The sequence below is a fragment of the Danio rerio genome, chromosome 1 (genome assembly GCF_052040795.2).
Source record: "Danio rerio strain M-AB ecotype USA chromosome 1, GRCz13ab, whole genome shotgun sequence".
In the NCBI taxonomy this organism is placed as follows: Eukaryota; Metazoa; Chordata; class Actinopteri; order Cypriniformes; family Danionidae; genus Danio; species Danio rerio.
In genome coordinates this window covers 59,031,097-59,050,158 of record NC_141021.1, presented here as the reverse complement: position 1 = coordinate 59,050,158, position 19,062 = coordinate 59,031,097, and the positions used below count along the sequence as shown (strand labels likewise).

The window sequence follows — 19,062 nt, the reverse complement described above, 5'->3', positions numbered from 1 at the left end:
TGTATTGTTGGGAGAAATTAAACGCTTTTCAACCTTTCGATCAGTAGAACCAATCGATTCACAATATTTATTTAAAGACTCTGACTTAAAATACTTTCCTGCAGAGAATCGTGTGTCTGAAATAGCTTGCTGTATTACATATACTTTATTTTATTTAAAATCTACTTCGCAACACAAATGTGTGTTTTATGTTATGAAATAAATTTAGCTGCACTGCACCCTCCATGTTGTTGCTGTCACGCGACCTATGGCATCAGATGTGCCGTTCAGAGTCTTGCTGGAATTAGCACAGGACTCATCAGGAATAGGCTTAACTTACAAGAATGCAAACACAGCTGGAAATTTCTACGGTAAGTAGTGAGGTACGGTGCACATTTTACCTGTGGTTATTGTGATCTACACAAAAATGGGTTTGATGCGATTTTTCAGATGTCACGGTTTTCATAACAAGCAGACACTGTGTTCTCGAGCTATTGTGAAAAGATGAGGTGTTACTGTACCTGTGTAGTGTCATAACCACCATGACTAGACTTTTGTTTGGCCAGCCAATGCACTGCCTCTCCTGCTGTATCATAGTCTTTGGCCTTCACGAGTGCCAGCACAGCATAGGCCGTCGCCTCTATTGAGTAATATTGCCGTTCAGGGACATTCCAGAACCTTTCATCTGTTTTAAACACAAACAGGAAGAGACACATGATTGGATACTACATGGGTAGACTAGGTTTCTAGTTAAAGAGTGAGGCCAGCAGGGGGTGCTCACCCTGCAGTCGGGGTGGGTCCTAGTAACCCAGTATAGGGAACAGGACTAGGGATGTACAATATATCGTTTTAGCATTGATAACAGCTTTAGCGATTTTAAAAAAGCACTGTTTACAAAGGCAAGGACGTTCCGGAATTCCAAAATACTGGTAAACTCTGACATCATTAACCAGAAATGAGCGAACCGCAGCTAAATGTTTACACATTTGACTAGAACACAGATTCTGTGAATGGACAACTGAAGCAGAGCTTGAAGATAAACTAACAGCGGTTTATCATAAGCATTTTATCAATAATTTTTACACAGTTGGCATTAAGAATGAACATAGAAACGTTATCTGATTAACATCTAGCTGCTAAATGTTTCTGAAAAAATATTCAAAGGCTTTTAGTTTCATAAACAGTGCGGATGTGGATGCGTCGGAATGTTCTGATTGGCTGGAGTAGACGTCTCACGTCAGCACATTTTAAACGTGAACATGCTCTCTCCGGCAATCTTCCTTCTGCGTTCACACAGAACAGCATTCCGGCATATTACCGGTAATGTTACAGCTTTTCTTTCTGGAAAATTGCCAGAACAAATCTACCGGTATGTTCAAAAAGGGCCTGTTCACACATGATCCCTTTCCGGAAAATTGCTGGTAAAAAGGCCTGTGACTGTGCAAGCATTTCAGAAGAGATTAAAGCGGTAAGGCACAATAAATATCACCCTTTGTAACTTTAATAATGATCATTTTTTAGAATGTAAATTGTGTTATTTTCATTTGATTACAATTTCTGTATATGGATACTGTTAGACCGCCCAGAAACCTACAAAATACTGCTTATTTCACTTTTATCTCTTTGATCTGTTGTATTTATCTATGCTTGTTTTTTTATTGCTAATTTGTTTATTGTAATTTATGCATCATTCAGTCCCCTGCAGAATGATAGGATGAGACGTTAAATTGAGCACATGACTCTCTGTGCTCACAAAAAAATCCCAGGACTTTGACTTGCCCTCTCCCCTTTGCTTGTCACAGCCTCCTTATCAAACCCTCCATCGCTCATTTGTACATTTACATTTACATTTAGACACTTTTATCCAAAGCGACTTACAAATGAGGCAAGGAAGCAATTTACAAAACTATAAGAGCAACAGTGAATAAAGTGCTGTAGGCAAGTTTCAGGTATGTAAAGTGTAAGAAGTAAAGAAGTAAAACATTAGAATTTTTTTTTTGTAATACAGTTAGCTGTAGAACCAGAGAGGCAATTGCAGATTATCAAGGGAAGTGGAGACTAAATAGTTAAGTTTTTAGTCGTTTTTTGAAGACAGCGAGTGACTCTGCCGTTCTGAAGCAGTTAGGGTGTTCATTCCACCAACTGGGCTTTTGTCTCCTCTCCACCAATAAGCTGGTATCTGTTCTGGCACAAAATGGCTGCCATTACGTCATTCAGGTGGACTATAAACACTAGTGGGGGTTGAGGAGGATTTTCCATTTCATGTCACCATTTCACATTTGTTAAGCTTTGCAACTACTTTTTATGCAATGTATAAGCTCTCTGAAACTCTCATATGGTCGCCCACTGAAGCTTGGCAGGGCTGTGCCCGGTCAGTATCGGTCAGTGGTCGTTAAAAATCCTTCGTCCTTCGGAAAAAGAGTAGGGGATTATCCTGGCCAAATTTGCCCACTGTCTCCATCCCCATATTAAAATTGACTTTGTCACAAAAAAGTTCCAGGACTTCGACTGGCCCTCTCCCCTTTGCTTTTCAAAGCCTCCTAATCATCCCCTCCATCAGTCATTTGTCTCCTCTCCACCAATTAGCTGGTATCCGTTCTGGCAGAAAAATGGCTGCCATCACGTCATTTAGGTGGACTATAAACACTGGTGGGGGTTGAGGAGATTTTCCCAAATCCTTAAATCGCTTTGGGTGTGTAGAAAAGGACTATACGAATGTAACAAAGTATTATTAATTCATAATTTGAATCTGCGTAATTTTAATGTTCCATGTTCTTCCACAATGTATTTTGTTGGTGCTACTGACCGTTTACTTTAGTGGAATGCATCATCAAGATTGCTTTATTAAGACTGTCAGCGTTGGCCAGGGCGTAGGACGTCAAAGCAACTGCATAAGGATTGGTCAGTTTTGGAAGCTGATCTTTCAAGAAAGCAACAGCCTTCCTCATGCTTTCATGCAGACTCTATAAAAGAGTGCAAATAGTGTGTTATAAACAAGAGGAAGAGTAGAAAAATAAACTATTTATTTAAGGTGAAAAAGTGTTGGAAGGGGTATACTCACACCAACTGTTCCCCCACAGATCTCTTTGCCCTCTTGCATGGCAATCAAGACAAATGCTGTCAGAGAGACATCAGTGTTTTGGCCTTCTATCCCACCCTGAAATAAAGCACAAAAATTACAAATATGTGTTTTTATAATAAATCATCAAATGTAGCAAACTAAACACTAAAGAGTATCTGAATCTATTCAGGACTAAGACATTAATTTAAAAACATTCAATTTACCATTATACTTTTGTCATATACAGGTGCATCCTCTTTAAAAGAGCCATCTGGTAGTTGTTTGTGCATAACCAGCCACTTCAGGGCGCTGCAGATCACATTTTCTTCTATAGCAAAAAAATCATTGGCCATGGCGAAGACTTTAGCCACATATGCTGTCAGCCTTTAACAAACAGAAACAGAACCAAATTAATAATTAATAAGTAATATTGTGTTACAAGTGTAAAATACATGGCAAAAAAACACATAAGGTGACAAACTGGAAGAAAAAGAAGAAAGCTGGGAAAACAAAATACCATGTACTACTCGGCGTGTTAATCCAGATAGCGTAAGATCCATCAGGTTTACGGTACTTTAGCTGCCCATCATAACCTTAATGAAGAACAAATCTTTATTTTAATGTCCATTTCACAATTTGGGAGAACATCGATGACTGCTTTTACATTTTGATTCAGACTCTGTTTATCTGTTGTATCCTGACCTGTTTTGATATGGTTAATGGCAACTTTACGGCGGTCAATGCCAACAGATTCCCACTGATTGGTGTTGTCCAGATAATGAGTAGCAACAACAGGCAAAGTCATTTTAGCCATGTTCTGCTCTCCACATCCTCCTGGCCGTTTGATAAGTTCTCCCATGAAGCTTCCATTGATGGCATGCTCAATCGACTGACTGATTTCTTCACCTAGAGGGATAAAAGTAAGAAAGCAAAAGCATTGCCCTTGAGAATCATTATGTAACTACATGATTACATCATTAAGATAAAACTTTATTTTAGACATAAAGGGTAGAGCTTCTGCATACTTTAGACACCCAGACACATCAATATGAACTAACTCTGAACATCACAAAATGAAGTATTATAAAATTGACAAAAACAACAGCAAAAGTAAAAGCATATGACTACTTACCACAAAACTGCTGGAACTAATGAAGCATAATCTAAGGCCAACTCTTACCACCCTCAATATCATGACTAAAGAAGATACGCCCTGAATGCCAGACATTGCAAAATCATGCAAAAATCACTGAAATATTTTCTTTTTTAAGACGAGCACTCCATGATGTGAGAATTTGACCCTAGAAATTTGGTATTAAAACAGCCCAAATGGATGCAATTAACAGTAGCGACCCAATCATCAGCTGTTTTTAAGCAATAAGCTCATTGTCAAACACAGTTTGGTGAAAAACATGTGTTAAGAAGCCATGGGTTAAGGGTTCATTCATTCATTTTCCTTCAGCTTAGTCCCTTATTTATCGGCGGTCGCCAAATCGGAAATGAATCACAGACTATTCCCGTATATGTTTTACACAGAAGATACCCTTCTAGCCCCCCCTGTTTATTTTTTCCCCCAATTTCTGTTTAACAGAGAGCAGATTTCTTCAACACATTTCTAAACATAATAGTTTTAATAACTTATCTCTATGATGATAGTAAATAATATTAGGCTAGATATTCTTCTAAACACTTCTATACAGCTTAGAGTGACATTTAAAGGCTTAATTAGGTTAGCTAGGCAGGATAGGTTGTACAGGCAAGTTATTGTCAAGGTTCTGCCACTCTGGTCTTGTAAATTCTTGTTTTTGTGGCAGAGACTGGACACTAGCTCTGTCTAGTTCTGTCCTTTTGTGCTCAGCTTGAGTTTTCTTGGGTCGAGCACTTGTTTTGTCATGTGTTTGTGTGTCTCTGTATGAGCGCCATTTGTGAAGGCGCATGGACTTTGCGCCCCCCCGCTTGATACGGTTGCGTGAGGTGTTTGCAGGTGCGCACTCCCATCCGGGTGTTCACGTTTGTCTGTCTGCAGCGTGGGGTTTCATTCCCAGCGTCTCAGTCCAGTTGGTTTTGGTTTCGGTTGGCGCTGGGATGAAACGTGCATGCTGCGTGTGTGAATGCATGGTGAGTGTTTTCATTCATCATGTACTCGTGTCTTGCGTTCAGTCTTCTGTTGGTGTTGTGTTTAGCATGTGGTGCGTGTTTACATGCACCGCATGCTTGTGTTGTCATGAACATGCGGTTAATGAGTTATCTCATTGGCTGCGTGTTCTAGTCTTGTTTTGTGTGAGCGCATGGCCTGTGCTGTCTCTTTGTGTCATGTGTTCTCCTGTCTATTGTCTTGTCCCACCCTTCTTGTCCCACCCATTATTAGTTAATTGTGATCATATGATTGTGTGTTAATTTACTTCTGTTTATATTCTCCTCCTGTCTTCTGTCCTGTGCCAGTTCGTCGTTGATATTTTCCTGACTTGTTGTGTCCAGCCCTGCTTTGTCCTGCCAGCCCAGTCAAGTTTGTTTTTGCCTTTTATGTTTTCCCCCTCGAGGTAGTTTGTTTTTCCCTTCTTGTTTTATTTTAATAATAAGTAATTTTGTCTGCAATTGGTATGGGTGGGCAAAGCGAGGCTTCGTGAAACACTGAAACAGTCGAAGCAAATGTGTCGAAGCTTCGAAACGTTTCGAAACCCCACTCTACGGTGACACCTAGTGGTCATTTTATTTGTATTGCACTGAAACAGCTTCAGCAAAGAACAGTTGAGCAAATTGAGGTATGAAACCCCACTTTATAGCCTTAAACCTACAAGTGGTTTAGTCGAGCGGTTAAAGTTCGTAACCACCATGCGGGGATAGTGGGTTTGAATCCAGGCTGATACAGCTATTTTAAAATGCTTTAGTACCACTTGGTAATGTGTTGTTCTTGTATCGTTTTGTTTCAACATTGCTCTGACATCCGAATAAACGCCTTGTAAATAAATTTGTATTGTTTTGGTCATAAAACAGGGTTGTTGCTAGATCAGATAAAGTTGTGGCCAGAAGTTAACAATAATTATTTATATTATTAATTAAATTTCCCATTGTATTTTATTAACGTCTATTCAAAACCTAAACCCATCACTGTACTGTAAAAATATTAATTATTGTTTTACAGTGTTACAAAAATGGTGCTAAATTGGTGGCGTATCCGCAGCTGTATCCTATCTAGACTACACCATAAAACAGAAACATGAGTAAAATGCATAGAATCATGATTTTGGAGTATTTGTACTAGTCGGGATTCGAACCCAAAATTAGATTGAAACACAGTAAGAACGTGCACACACATTATCCACTAGGCCATACGAGTTAGAAACTTGAATCTGACCATGTCAGTCAAATGCAGATTCTCCAGGTCTCGAAACGCTTCTGAATTGATCAATGTTTTGAAACACTTTAGTCACGTGACCTGTGTGTTTCGGATCTGCTTCGGTGCAGAAAAAATCAAAGGGGGGCTTCTAATTCTGACTTCAACTGTATATTTATTCTACACGTTTGAAATTTTTTTGAAAACATTTTCATCTTACCAGTAACTGTGATGTACGAGTGAACGGGTGTGCCTGGAACCTGATCTCCTGGTATACCAGCTCTAAGAAGTAAGGGCTGCTCCCCTGTTCCATTTGACATAATGTAGAGGAAACAGAATATGTAGAGGAAGAGACATGAGTTGTGTGCTGAATAGATTTTGTACACTTTTGGATTGTGATTAAGCAATTAAAATATCATGGAAGTAATGTTAAGGAAAGCATAATGTTGTTGTGTGATTCACAGGAAAAAAACAAACCTTTTTTGGCCGGATTGAGCTCCAGTTTTTGGCTTTGGAATTTAGTCAGCACACCTTCAGACTGAAAGAAAGAGAGCATGTTAACTATCAGTGGAACTCTACTTGATCTATTGAAACATATGAGAAAGATCTATCATATTAAGTCCTGAAACTGCATCAGACGTACCACCACCTTCAGGGTCTTTCTAACTCCATCTGTATAATCTAATATTGAAGCTTTCACCTCAATATGCTGACTTTCCAGTGTCATTGGAACGATCACAAATGAAACTGCTATGCTGGAGTCCTTGTCAACATTTACTGTTGCTCTGTATTTCCCTTTCTTACTGGCAGCACTGCAAACACCTGCTGTCTCCAAAAACTCCACACGAACCTGGTGAAAACAGCAGGAGACAAAAATCCCTTCAACATATAGAGGAAACCTCCTCCAAAAATAAATGAAATGTGTGATGAATGATGAAGGACTTTTCTGTTTTTGTACATGATACTATACAACACTTTTCTTTAGAGTGACAAAAACCTGCATGCAAATTTGTTCAATAATTTCCATCCAATCACTCTTACAAATATGTATATTAGAATACTTCTCATGGATTTCTTAGCTGCCTTTAACACTGTTTGACCTAACCTTCTTTTAAAACGTCTTCATAATTTAGGAGTAAGCGGTTGGTTGATTGTATGGACCAGAGAATTTTTACATAAATGACCACAACGTGTCTGTGTTGATCATGTTATGTCTGACTGCTCTGTTTTAAATGTTGGGGTGCCTCAGGGATGTGTATTGTCCCCTATTTTATTTTCTAATTATTTCAATAAATGCATAGCAATATTAATGATAAACTCGCTCTTATAAAGTATGCTGATGATCTGGCATTGGTTTTCTGCCAGGAAGACATTAATAACTCCTTATATTTTAAATATATTGATAGTATCATAGACTGGTTCAGTTAAAGTTTATTACATCTTAATATTGTAAAAACAAAAGAGCTATGTCTGGGGAGTCAAACAAGAGCAGTAGATACTAGATTTCATAACCCATCCAGTCATCATAAATGAAAAAATATTCAAATTTTAAGTATTTAGGCACAATTTTTGACAAAAAACTAAATTTTGATAGTAATGTAGAGGCCAATTGAAGGGAAGTCTGCGCCTCCTCCACAAGTTGAGAATTTTTAATGTTAGTAGACAGACTTTAAACATGGTATATACAGTGCATCTGGAAAGTATTTTTAGCGCTTCACTTTTTCCACATTTGTTTGTTGCAGCCTTATTCAAAAATAAATGAAATCCATTTATTTCCTCAACATTCTACACACAATCCCCTATAATGACAATGTGAAAAAAAGAGTTTTTAAAATTTATTCAAAATAAAAAAGCTGAAAAATCACATGTACGTCAGTATTGACTAGTGTTGGGTTGTTTGGTTTTTTCCATACCGGTGCTAAATCGATACTTTTAAAATGGTTCTGGTGCCAAAGCGGTGCCTGAACCAATACTTTTTAGCCACAAAATAAATTGACAAAAAAAAAAAAAAAAAAAAATATATATATATATATATATATATATATATATATATATATATATATATATATATATATATATATATATATATATATATTTGAAATCAACAGTAATCAAACTAACTAGCAAAAAAATATATATGCAAGCGTGAGGAAAAAATGTCTCAACGAAATCCCGTTATCACAAGAAAATACATTTTTATAACATAACTGAGTGACCGAAAGCTACACGGAGCGCTCACCGGCACTGCACGCACTGCTTGACATGAATGAATCTGTTAATGGTATAACTGTGCTGTTCTCACGAGTGCTGTCTGATGTTGCACTGATACTTTTGACATCTAGCAATTATATGAAGGATTAAACAGAAGCTCTCGTGCTAGATGTGGCAAACAGTTACCTGAAAATTCCATCCCACAGACTTTTCATAGGGGACTTGAAACCAATGGAAGTCTTTTATCAACTCTTGGAAAATTGTAACATTCAGCACATGATCATTACTAAGATGTGTCATTAGCCCCTTTCACACAGTGATACCGGTAAATATCTGGAAAATTTCCGGAACGACTTTACCGGTATATTCAAAAAAGTGCTGTTCACACAGGCGAGAACGTTACGGAAATTTTCCGGAAAAGAGCATTCACACATCCATTCCAAAATACCGGTAAATTCTGACATCATTCACCACAAATGAGCTTTAAACGGCTGCGCTTGTATTTGTAAACATTTGACTAAATTACAAACTCTGTGGATGATCAATATTGTGAGCAACTTTCGCAGGATCACTTTCGCATGTCGAGATGTTCATAATATGTGCGTGTGCAGGCGCTCACAGGCTGTTTCACAGGCACACGCAAAGCTTGAAGGTAAACAAACAACGGCTTATCATAAGCATCTCATCGATGATTATTTACACAGTTGGCATAAAGAAGAACATATAAGCGTGATCTGACTAACTTCTAGCAGCTAAATGTGTCTGGAAAAATATTCAAAGGCTTTTATTCTCACAAACCGCGCGGACGTAAATGCTTCTGACTGTTGTGATTGGCTAAAGCAGACATCTCACGTCAGCACGTTCTAGACGTGCACGCGCTTATTACGGGAATCTTCCTTCTGCATTCACACAGTGCAGCATTCCGGCAAATTGCTGGTAATGTTACAACTTCTCTTTCCGGAAAATAGCCAGAACGAATTTACCGGTATTTTCAAAAAGGACCTGTTCACACATACAACCTTTCCGGAAAATTGCCAGTAGTTTTCCGGAAAGGTTGTATGTGTGAAAGGGGCTATTATCTGTAACTTTAGATGCCATAGTTTCTAAAACAAAATCTGCCACTGTTATCTTCATTCTCATCTTCTGCGCTTTTTCCGCATTTTTCGCGGTAGTAGCTCTCTCTGTCATCCCAAGCCAGAAGGCATTGACTGGGTGATTGACAGCTGATATTTCAGTGCTAGAGCAGTGGGCCAATAAGAAGAGCGCGAAGGCGGGGCGAGCATTACGGGCTTTGTTTACTTCAGCAAGTTGACATGACAACTGTTTTAAACCATTCCTGAGCGCTCCGTTTTACGTTTCAAGTGCAAAGAAGCATTCTGCGTGAATGTCTCCCAAATCCGTGCATGTGGTGAACATTTTGCAATAAAAACTGGTCGCACTCCTTTTTTTCTCAGAACACCTTTTTTCTGGGTTTGGGGCTTGTGACTACTTTTACATGGACATCAGTGATCTAATGATTTGTCTTAATCTATATAAGACACATTGGCGTATCAGACGGGCCCACGTGAATAGGGGGCCCCGCGTCATCGCGATTTTCAATAATTGAAAATCCGGCAACCGCAATATTCAAACTCTTGGGAACAACTGTGGTCGGATCACAGGTCACAGTTCACAGGTCTGTGTTCTCTGAACTCCTCTCAAGCGGTGGATTACTTCATTCTGACTGCTTGCCGCCGAACTGCGTCATAGCTCGTACTATAAAGTTGACTTGATTTTAACTCTCCTCGACGCTCACACCGGGAAGACGCGCCGTGCTGTTCCTCGCCGCCAGTTCACATTAAAAATGAATGACTTCTGGTTACTTTGACGCTTTCGGTTTGTGATCGCTCCTCAGTTTGTCAAGGATTCCCCGCGTTGTTGGTCCGCCCCCCTTTCACGCTCCAAGTTTGTGATCACTCCTCAGTTTGTAAAGGCTTTCCCGCATTGTCGCTCCACCCCGCCTCCCTTTCCCGCTCCTCAATTTGTGATCGCTTCCCCGTGTTGCCCCCCCCCCCTTTCTTTGGCGGCCCCGTCAGTGATCCTTGCAGGGGGACCTCCACATTTTGCACTACGTCACTGATAAGACAATTATATGATTCAGGTGTTTACATTATCCAGTAACGTCATTGCGTCACCAGCCTATAAATGTTTCCTTCGCAGTTTGTGTCTGTGGTCTTTTAAGATAATCAAAAATCACTGTTTATGTGGTAGACTCTTGATCAGAGTATTGTCTTAATCATATGAAAATCTAACTATTGGTGTCCATGTAAACATACTCACTGAAAGTGCCAGATGATGTCACAAGCTGTCAAACACAGTCCATTCCTCGCCTTTAAGTTGATTCCATGAGCCCCACACATTTCATAAGTTTGATGTGTTTCTCCCCTACACTGACACTGTGTGTCAGAATCTTTGATTGTAAAATATAGCCATACTGTAGAATGCTTAGTTTAGGCAAATTAGATGAACGCCATCATGCTTGTTCATGAAAGGAGTCGCTCGCCACATGCGCTGTACTGCGCACTTTGACTTAGAGCCGCGGCACAGCGCGCACATGAAAGTTAATAGTATCACACACCAGACGTGCACATTTGCATGTTATTAAAAATGAAACTATTTAGATGGCGCTCTGTGGCATGACAAAAATATGAACAGTCATGAGTCGTGGCTGGGCGCCGCGGACAGCCACTGACTTGCGAATTCTAAAATGCATGGCGCTGCGCGTCGTCAAGCGGCGCTTCTGGTGTGCGACCTGCTTTAAGGCTGATTCTGTGTCAAACGCATGCGTATGTTACGGCATTGACGCATAGCCGTATGATGTCAGCAGCAGGAACTGGAAGACTAGTCAGGATAGAGGGAAAGATGAATGCAGCAATGTACAGAGACATCCTGAATGAAGACCTGCTTTCAGAGTGCTCTTGACCTCAGACTGGGGCGACGGTTCATCTTCCAGCAGGACAATGAGCCAAAACACACCGCCAAAACATCAATGGAGTGGCTTCACAACAACTCTGTGAATGTCCTTGAGTGGCCTAGCCAGAGCCCAGATCTAAATCCTATTGAACATCTCTGGAGAGATCTGAAAATGGCTGTACACCATCGCTTCCTATGCAACCCGATGGAGCTTGAGAGATGCTGCAAAGAGGGATGGGCAAGAATTCCCAAAGACAGGTGTGCTTAGCTTGTGGCATCACATTAAACAAGACTTGAGGCTGTAATTGAGGTGCATCAACCAAGAATTGAGCAAAGGCTGTGAATACTGATGTACATCTAATTTTTCAGCTTTTTTAATTGAATAAATTGGCCGCAATTTCAAAAACTCTATTATCTAATACATTGCAGAATAAGGCTGTAAAAAAAAAAAAAAGGGGAAGCGCTCTAAATACTTTCCAGATGCACTGTAGATCATTCATATTGTTCGCACATATAATATTGTTTATGGTTTGTTAACATGACACTGAAACAAAAGAAGAAATTACCTCAAATTATCAATCAAGCAAATAAGATAACTGGTTACAAGCAACATTCGCTACATATTTTATTTGACTCCTTTATGGAAAAAACAGTAATTGTGATTTTTAAAGATAGTCCACAACACATCCCCTTCACTCAGTGTTACCACCAGGACGCAGGCTTAAAATTCCTAGAGCCCGAAGAGATGCTTATAAAAAGTCATTTGTCCCAATAGCCGTTGTTGTCCTGAATCAGATTACTGTTTGATGTGAAGGGGCTGGTCGTAAAGAATCATCTGCAGTAATGTGTATGGGGCTAATATAGTTTTTAATGTGTTGCGGAGTATTATTATTATCTGATTGTCGTGTGCTTGTAGTTATGGTGCAAGAAAGACACATGTCCATTCTGTGCCAAGCAGAACGGACAAAGATTAAACAAAAGATTAAACAAACAAACAAATGGTTTTCAGAAGCAGTGCTTACTGTCATTTGACTCGGGTATAAATGGTTACTATGATGCATGTGGTAATAATTAATACATTCTGAAAGCCAGCCTACCCAACTGTCAAACCTACCTTCTTCAGGTGTTTGGGGGTGTAGTTGTGAATAATGGCCTTGATTTCCACTTGTTCACCTCGTACAGCTGAGTAAGGCACTTTGAGGTCAATGAAAAAACTCTTAAAAACGACGATCTCCTCAGGTTCTGCCACACAGATGCCTTTAGGGAGGAAGAAACCCACACAGCAAGGTTTTAAAGCAGTTGCTCCTGTATAATTATGGTGGCTTTTTTCAGAATGCGTATTCTGGGTTTGCAGAATCACGTTACCGTGTGTTGGTGAGAGGCTGATTGCCAAGATCTGCCAGGTAGTAATAGAGTCTTTCAGGTACGTCACTTTGTTCTTGCTTGGTTTTGAACTAGGTAATTAGAAAGATACAAAATGTTTTGTTGTGTTAACTGCTCAAATCAAATGAGATCATGTGGATTATTTGCTTTTATATGCCAGAGGTCATGTTTGATGGCTCAGTTTACAGTCTAAAAGTCTTCTTTTACCCACCATTTGTCACAGAGATCAAACTCCTCCCAAAGCCAGCTCTCAGGAAACTGCTTGCGTGATGTAATGTCATCATAGTCTTCATAATCCTCTTCATAAGTCTCTTCATCATCTTCTGTAATGATAAATGTCAGAATATACTAAAGGCACACAGTAGATTAGATTGTAAAGCATTGTTAAGCTACAAGCAGAGCCAGACACAATCTATATTTTTTGCTATTTCTTCTAGGGCTGGGTGATATAGGAAAAAAAAATTATATTTCAAAATGGTCAACATTTTTATGAATTTCGATATATACAGTTAAAGTCAGAATTATTAGCCCCTCTATGATTTTTTTTTTTGATTGTTTTTTAAATATTTCCCAATTGATGTTTAACAGAGAAAGGGAATTTTCACAGTATGTCTGATAATATTTTTCTTCTGGAGAAAGTCTTATTTGCTTTTTTTCGGCTAAAACAAAAGCAGTTTTTAATTTTTTAAACTCCATTTTAAACTCAAGCTGTATTTATTTCTGATCGTCTATTGATCAAACCATCCTTATACAATAACCTGCCTAGGTAACCTAATTAACCCAGTTAAGCCTTTAAATGTCCCTTTAAGTTGTATAGAAGTGTCTTAAAGTAGTATCTAGTCAAATGTTTTTTGCTGTCAGTTAATAGAATTTCAGAAAAAATTCAGTTAATAGAAATGATATTGGGTAAAGAAATAAACAGGGAGGCTAATAATTCGGGAGGGGCTAAAAGTTTTGACTTCAGCAGCATGGTTTCCGCTACATTCCCTCTTCCGTGGCGGGGCGCCTCACCAAAATTCATCCCACCACGGCTACATTACAGCTTCTTATTCAAAATATTGGATCTTTTTTTAAATAGCGGGTAATGCGCACCGAAAACGTATGAAAAGGTAAGTGAATTATAACAGCGCAAACTTTTCTGTGACCGTAGTAGTGCTGTGCGTTCTGTTTAACCCTTTAAGACGACGTTCTGACAGACTGACTGACAGGTGCGTGATGCGTGAGACCAGCAAACACAACGTAGCTCTCAGTTATGATGAACACAGTTTCCATAATTATACTTTATTTATAGATAAAGGTCTATGGCTTTGCGTATAATGACTTTATCTACTTGGAGTTTATAGCCGTTTCACTTTACTTCAGGATGCATTAATGCCACGGTCCGCTTCGCAACTCTATCAGTGACATTCATAAATATTCCTAGCAAGTCTAATAAATGTTGGAGACATACTCGGTACATAAACGTACTAAATAACACTTCAGCCCTGTTTATTTGGGGGCGCGCTAGAAAATCTGCACTCGTGCAGCATATATTTGAGGGCGCACAAGAAGTTTTGTGCACGAACAGAGGAAACTTAAGCAGAGATTGACATGCTCGTAGGCTATTACATTAATGCGATTTCAACTTAATACTGCGCCCACGACATTTGTTAATGAAATATTGCCACATGTAGTGGTAGATCTGTGTAAAATGCCCAACAGAGTCTGCCGCCACAGCTGGAAAAAAATCCTGGAGGAAACACTGAACAGTATCTCAATATGTTTGCATTTGCTTTTAAATAATAGAAAACATGTTTTTTTTCTGCCCCTAATAAAAACTTTGTAGAACAGCTACTGTTGCAGAGGAAAAGCAAACAAAATGTTTAGTACAAATTTAAGCAGTTGATCAATAATATAGAGCAAGTGTTCACACACTGCTTTTAATTAGATGAACATGTATTTGTAACTGAAGTTGTGCTAAACAAATACAAGCTAACTGTACCGTACCCCATTTTGGGTGCCCTTTACGAAATGCACAGACTCACAGATAAATGCTATTGGTTTATAGGGAAACTTCACCAAACCTTGTCGCTTTTTGTGACAAACAGCCACATGACAAGATGAAGAACATAGTCTGCTGTGTGCCTATTGGTCTTTCCGAAGCCGTCTAAAAGCATGTGGAAAGCCAGAGTGGTTTCGCTTTCTCTATTTGCACGTGCTTGCTTCATGTCTTCAATTAAAATAATAATCTAGAGCCTATGATCGTATCTTTTGCAAGACTAGGTATTTTTTTTTGCACAGAATCTGGTAAAAAATAAAAATAAAAATCTGCAGATTTATCTATAGTTACTGAAAACTTAAAAAAAAGATGTTTTTACATATGCAAGTCCAATTACAGTTGATCCCACTTAGTGAGGTTTATTCATAAACTAATTTCGAGAGGATCACGTGCTTATGATTTATCACGGCCGGTCCCGTATTTTGCTAATCACTAGCTCGAGGATCCCTTGAGCTCGGGGCTCTCTCCCGGGACAGCATGCCAAACAAGCTTTTTATAAATCATCAGCTAAGTGTGAACTCTTAAAAAAAAATTAATCTCAGTAAAAACAGCTCATCTTTTGTGCAAAGTGAAAGTGTAAAATACTGTATTTTTCTGTGACGCACTATCAAGATATCTTAATCCGAGAAGATACTTACTACGAGCCAGAATCAGCTCCTCCTCTTCAGTCTCTTTGTGGTTTTTCACCTCTTTGCAGCAGTGCAAGAAGGCCTTGACACACTCTTCTCCATCTATGACGTATGATGCTCGCCGTTCACATGTGTAGCCAATTCTGTTATTCCTCATCCCGTCATAGCAGCATGGCCGGATTTTTTCAGTGTATTGGCCAGCTGAAAAGACAACATTAGTGCATAACACTGAGATAACTACAAGGGTGAGGATAGATTTCTCTAAAAAGTGGACCGAGTCCAATTAAGAGAAAGGTTCAGGATAACACTAAAGCCAAGAACAACCTCTCTTATTTGAATCCTGGACAGAAATAAACAAATGGCATGTTTGTGTATTTTATCCTGAAATTTGTCTTATGTGACTTGTTTGTATACTGATTTAACTTTGCAAATAAAACAAAAGATCAGATTGGTGCTTTCAGTCCAATCAGAATAAAGACCAGCCTCTTACCGAGAGTTGTAGTGATTGTCTGAAGACTCTCAGATCTCCGTTTTCTCTTTGGAGGGGCAGGACACTTGGGCTCTAGAGGACAATTCATTGGATTGAATTAGGTTATTGTGAAAACAAATTATGTTTAAATAATCCAAGAGATTTTATAAAACCAATAAAAAATGATTTAAACAAGGTTAGCAAACTGTCTGTCTTTCTGTCTGATCTCTCAGGGACATTTCACAGGGTAAAATATCTAGACCAAATCTTTGCACCTTCTGCCGCCACAGAATCATCTTAACTGTAAAGCACCAGGTTTTCCTCTTATCCTATGTGACATAGGGATCAAAGCTGTTTTGTTTTGGTGGCTTAAGTCTTACATCACATTAGATACTCCGAAGAAGAGAACTTCATCTCAAGAACAAACCTATCAGTTACAATTTAACTCAGCAATTTGGGTTTAAAAGGAAGGGCCATGGAAGGAATCTGGGGGTTAGAGGTTGATGTCCATTGTCATTGTTTTTTGAGATGTTTTTCCAGATTAAAACCCAAGCGATTTTCACTGGCGTCAAGCAGAAGAGTATGCAAAATCACTCCTTGACGTTAGATGGCGCTATACAACTTGAAGCTTCTGACACCCGCTTGTAACACAGAAGAAGAAGAGAGAAAGTTTACACGCTTGTTGTTAAAGTTACTGGCAATTCGAACCATAGATATGTACACTAGATGTCGTCTGGCCTATTGTTGTCTATTGGAAGTAATGCGTCAATAGCGCCGCCATCTTGCTACAGGGTAGCGCTCCTTTGAAATGAATGTGGGACCAAGGTACAGTGGAGGACTGTGGCCATCCAAAGCCAGAGATATACACATATACACATATATCTATGATCGGGAGTTTTCCTGGATGTTAGTATGCAATTTTTTTTCTAGTTACAAAAACTATAATTTTACATCACTTTTCTACATTGATGGATCAGTGACCGCACGGGCATTCCTGACAAAAAGCTTGTGTTTGTGTGTACAGAAATGTACTATCCACCCTCCCTGTTAAATCTGATCTAATCCGTGTCCTGACACACACCTCCTCTCCTGCTTTCACTTCTCATACTGACGGAGAGAGCGATTCGTTTGTGAATGAATCCCCCGAACAACTCTTTCACTAACGTTAGCAGACAATAATAAGTTTCTGGCAGCGCAGCATCTCGTTGTCATATTTCTTTTGCATTGTTTGCTGATTTTATTCAACAAAACTAGCATAAGCCGATTGTTTGGTGCAAGTTGGAGCTGCTTTGCCGTATTGTGAATGCAGTAAGTGACTATTATCATCAATAATGTAACCTGATTAGCACAAAAGATCAGAAAATACAAAAACAGAAAAAAACTTAATATTACCTATAAAATGTTCTGCCTTTGTGCTTTGTTTTCTTTGTTTGCTTGTTACTACACCCGTAGACAGTGCTAAATTCCCGCATCTTCAAGTAATAACACTGTCTTGACTAGTGCGGTTGAATGACATTTGTCCTGGGAGCTATTGACGCATGTTCAGGGTCCCTATGCGATATCTAGTGTATATATCTATGGATTCGAACAAGCATGGATGGTTCAAGTTGCAGCTCCAGCTCTAGCAAAGAAAGAAATTATTATTGTTCACCAGTGCAATAAGCAGCTCCGCGTTCATATCTTCTCTGGGCATCTTCTTCAATGTGCGCTCGCATTGGCAGTTTTGCGCTTGAGCGCCTCCAAGTTTTGTTTACTGTAACTTCAGCAGCTCTGCACGTGAACAAAAGTGCAAATCTGAAAAAAATGAGCATGAGGAGTTTCTTAATTGTGCTTTTACGCCTGGCAAATTTGCGCATGTGTGTGCACAATATCATTGGCGCCCTTTATTAAGTCACGAGGCATAAAATGTCAATGGAAACGCGAGCAAAAAGCGTCCCGGTGTGCAAGGGTCTTTAGGTTTTCTACCTTCATTTGAAAAGTTGCTTGATCTCATAGGTTTGCATTTCACAACATCAGAAATATCAAACTTTTCTGCAAGAGTATACAGAACAGCTCTTTGTCCAAGCACTTGTCATTTAAAAATTGGACAAATGCTTTACTTTATTAACCCCCTACAAAACGGCAAAAGGTTTAGTCTTCAACCAAACCAAGGTTTCACCTTCAGTCAGCCATGTTATACCCCTCAATGCAGTCAGAATCACAGTCAAGGCCCAGACAAAACAACAGCAGTGCTCTGTAGGTGGATGTTATAGGCAAGGCGTCTAAGCCACTACAGATGAGTCAGATTTTGGCTACTAGTCTCATTTACAGTCAGCCAAAGAGGATCCACATTACATGCCTACTGATCTCAACTACTTGCTCCCAGTGGCAGCCAGAATCATATTTAGGATTTGATAATGTCTTTGAATTTTGCCACTGGGCGTATTGCAATTATCTATCATTCAGGCAAAGTGACTAAACCTCTACAGGTAATTCAGAAACAACTATCAAGAAGTTTATTCTTCAATCAGCCAAAAAAAGATCCACATTATATCCCCTGCCCACTTAACCACTGGCTCCCAGTGGCAGCCTTAATTATATTTTAGCTTTATTCTTGGGTTTTTCAGCAAAAGTAGTTAAGCCTCACGTTGGATCCAGTAACTGGCAGCAGGACTGGCCTTCAATGGAGACACGTCAGTCCACTTGCTGTCACCACTCAGTTTTGGTTCTACTGACTACTTGTCAGTCCAGAGTTGTGCCACAGAATATTGCTGACGGAATTCAATGTTTTTCACTTAATAAAACTAATATAATCATTAGCTGAGAATAATGGGGGAACCTGTTCTTGTATTGGTTCCTCCTGCAGGGTCGGACTCAAACATCAAACCAGCGTCACTGAAAACCCCCATACTGTCTTTTCCACCTCCTCCCGTACAGCCAGTATCATGCTTCTCAATGACATCCCAGATCTAGAGGGAGGAAAACCATACATTTTTGGTCAGGAATAGTCATCAAGTGTTTTCACTA

The 19,062-nt window shown here is 39.3% G+C and overlaps 2 protein-coding genes across 4 annotated transcripts in view; one reads left to right on the top strand and one right to left on the bottom strand.

The window, feature by feature from the left end:
• zgc:65894 overlaps nucleotides 1-19,062 on the top strand; it is a 108,390-nt gene that overhangs the window by 18,612 nt on the left and 70,716 nt on the right. The gene's annotated exons all lie outside the window — the stretch shown is intronic.
• The window catches only part of c3a.3 (complement C3a, tandem duplicate 3), a 45,926-nt gene that overhangs the window by 13,425 nt on the left and 13,439 nt on the right, over nucleotides 1-19,062 (bottom strand). For 2 of the 3 annotated variants that reach the window (XM_087236176.1, XM_087236175.1), the window contains 15 exons: nucleotides 18,875-19,004; nucleotides 16,078-16,149; nucleotides 15,597-15,788; nucleotides 13,132-13,240; nucleotides 12,903-12,991; nucleotides 12,652-12,794; nucleotides 7,018-7,224; nucleotides 6,852-6,912; nucleotides 6,595-6,678; nucleotides 3,743-3,946; nucleotides 3,558-3,633; nucleotides 3,265-3,424; nucleotides 3,041-3,136; nucleotides 2,786-2,942; nucleotides 501-664 (listed from right to left, as the gene is read on the bottom strand). In XM_087236176.1, coding sequence (XP_087092302.1) covers nucleotides 501-664; nucleotides 2,786-2,942; nucleotides 3,041-3,136; nucleotides 3,265-3,424; nucleotides 3,558-3,633; nucleotides 3,743-3,946; nucleotides 6,595-6,678; nucleotides 6,852-6,912; nucleotides 7,018-7,224; nucleotides 12,652-12,794; nucleotides 12,903-12,991; nucleotides 13,132-13,240; nucleotides 15,597-15,788; nucleotides 16,078-16,149; nucleotides 18,875-19,004 — 1,944 coding nt within the window. Of the gene's footprint in view, nucleotides 1-500; nucleotides 665-2,785; nucleotides 2,943-3,040; nucleotides 3,137-3,264; nucleotides 3,425-3,557; nucleotides 3,634-3,742; nucleotides 3,947-6,594; nucleotides 6,679-6,851; nucleotides 6,913-7,017; nucleotides 7,225-12,651; nucleotides 12,795-12,902; nucleotides 12,992-13,131; nucleotides 13,244-15,596; nucleotides 15,789-16,077; nucleotides 16,150-18,874; nucleotides 19,005-19,062 lie in introns of all 3 variants that reach the window. The other variant, NM_001037236.2, reaches the window with a different exon arrangement.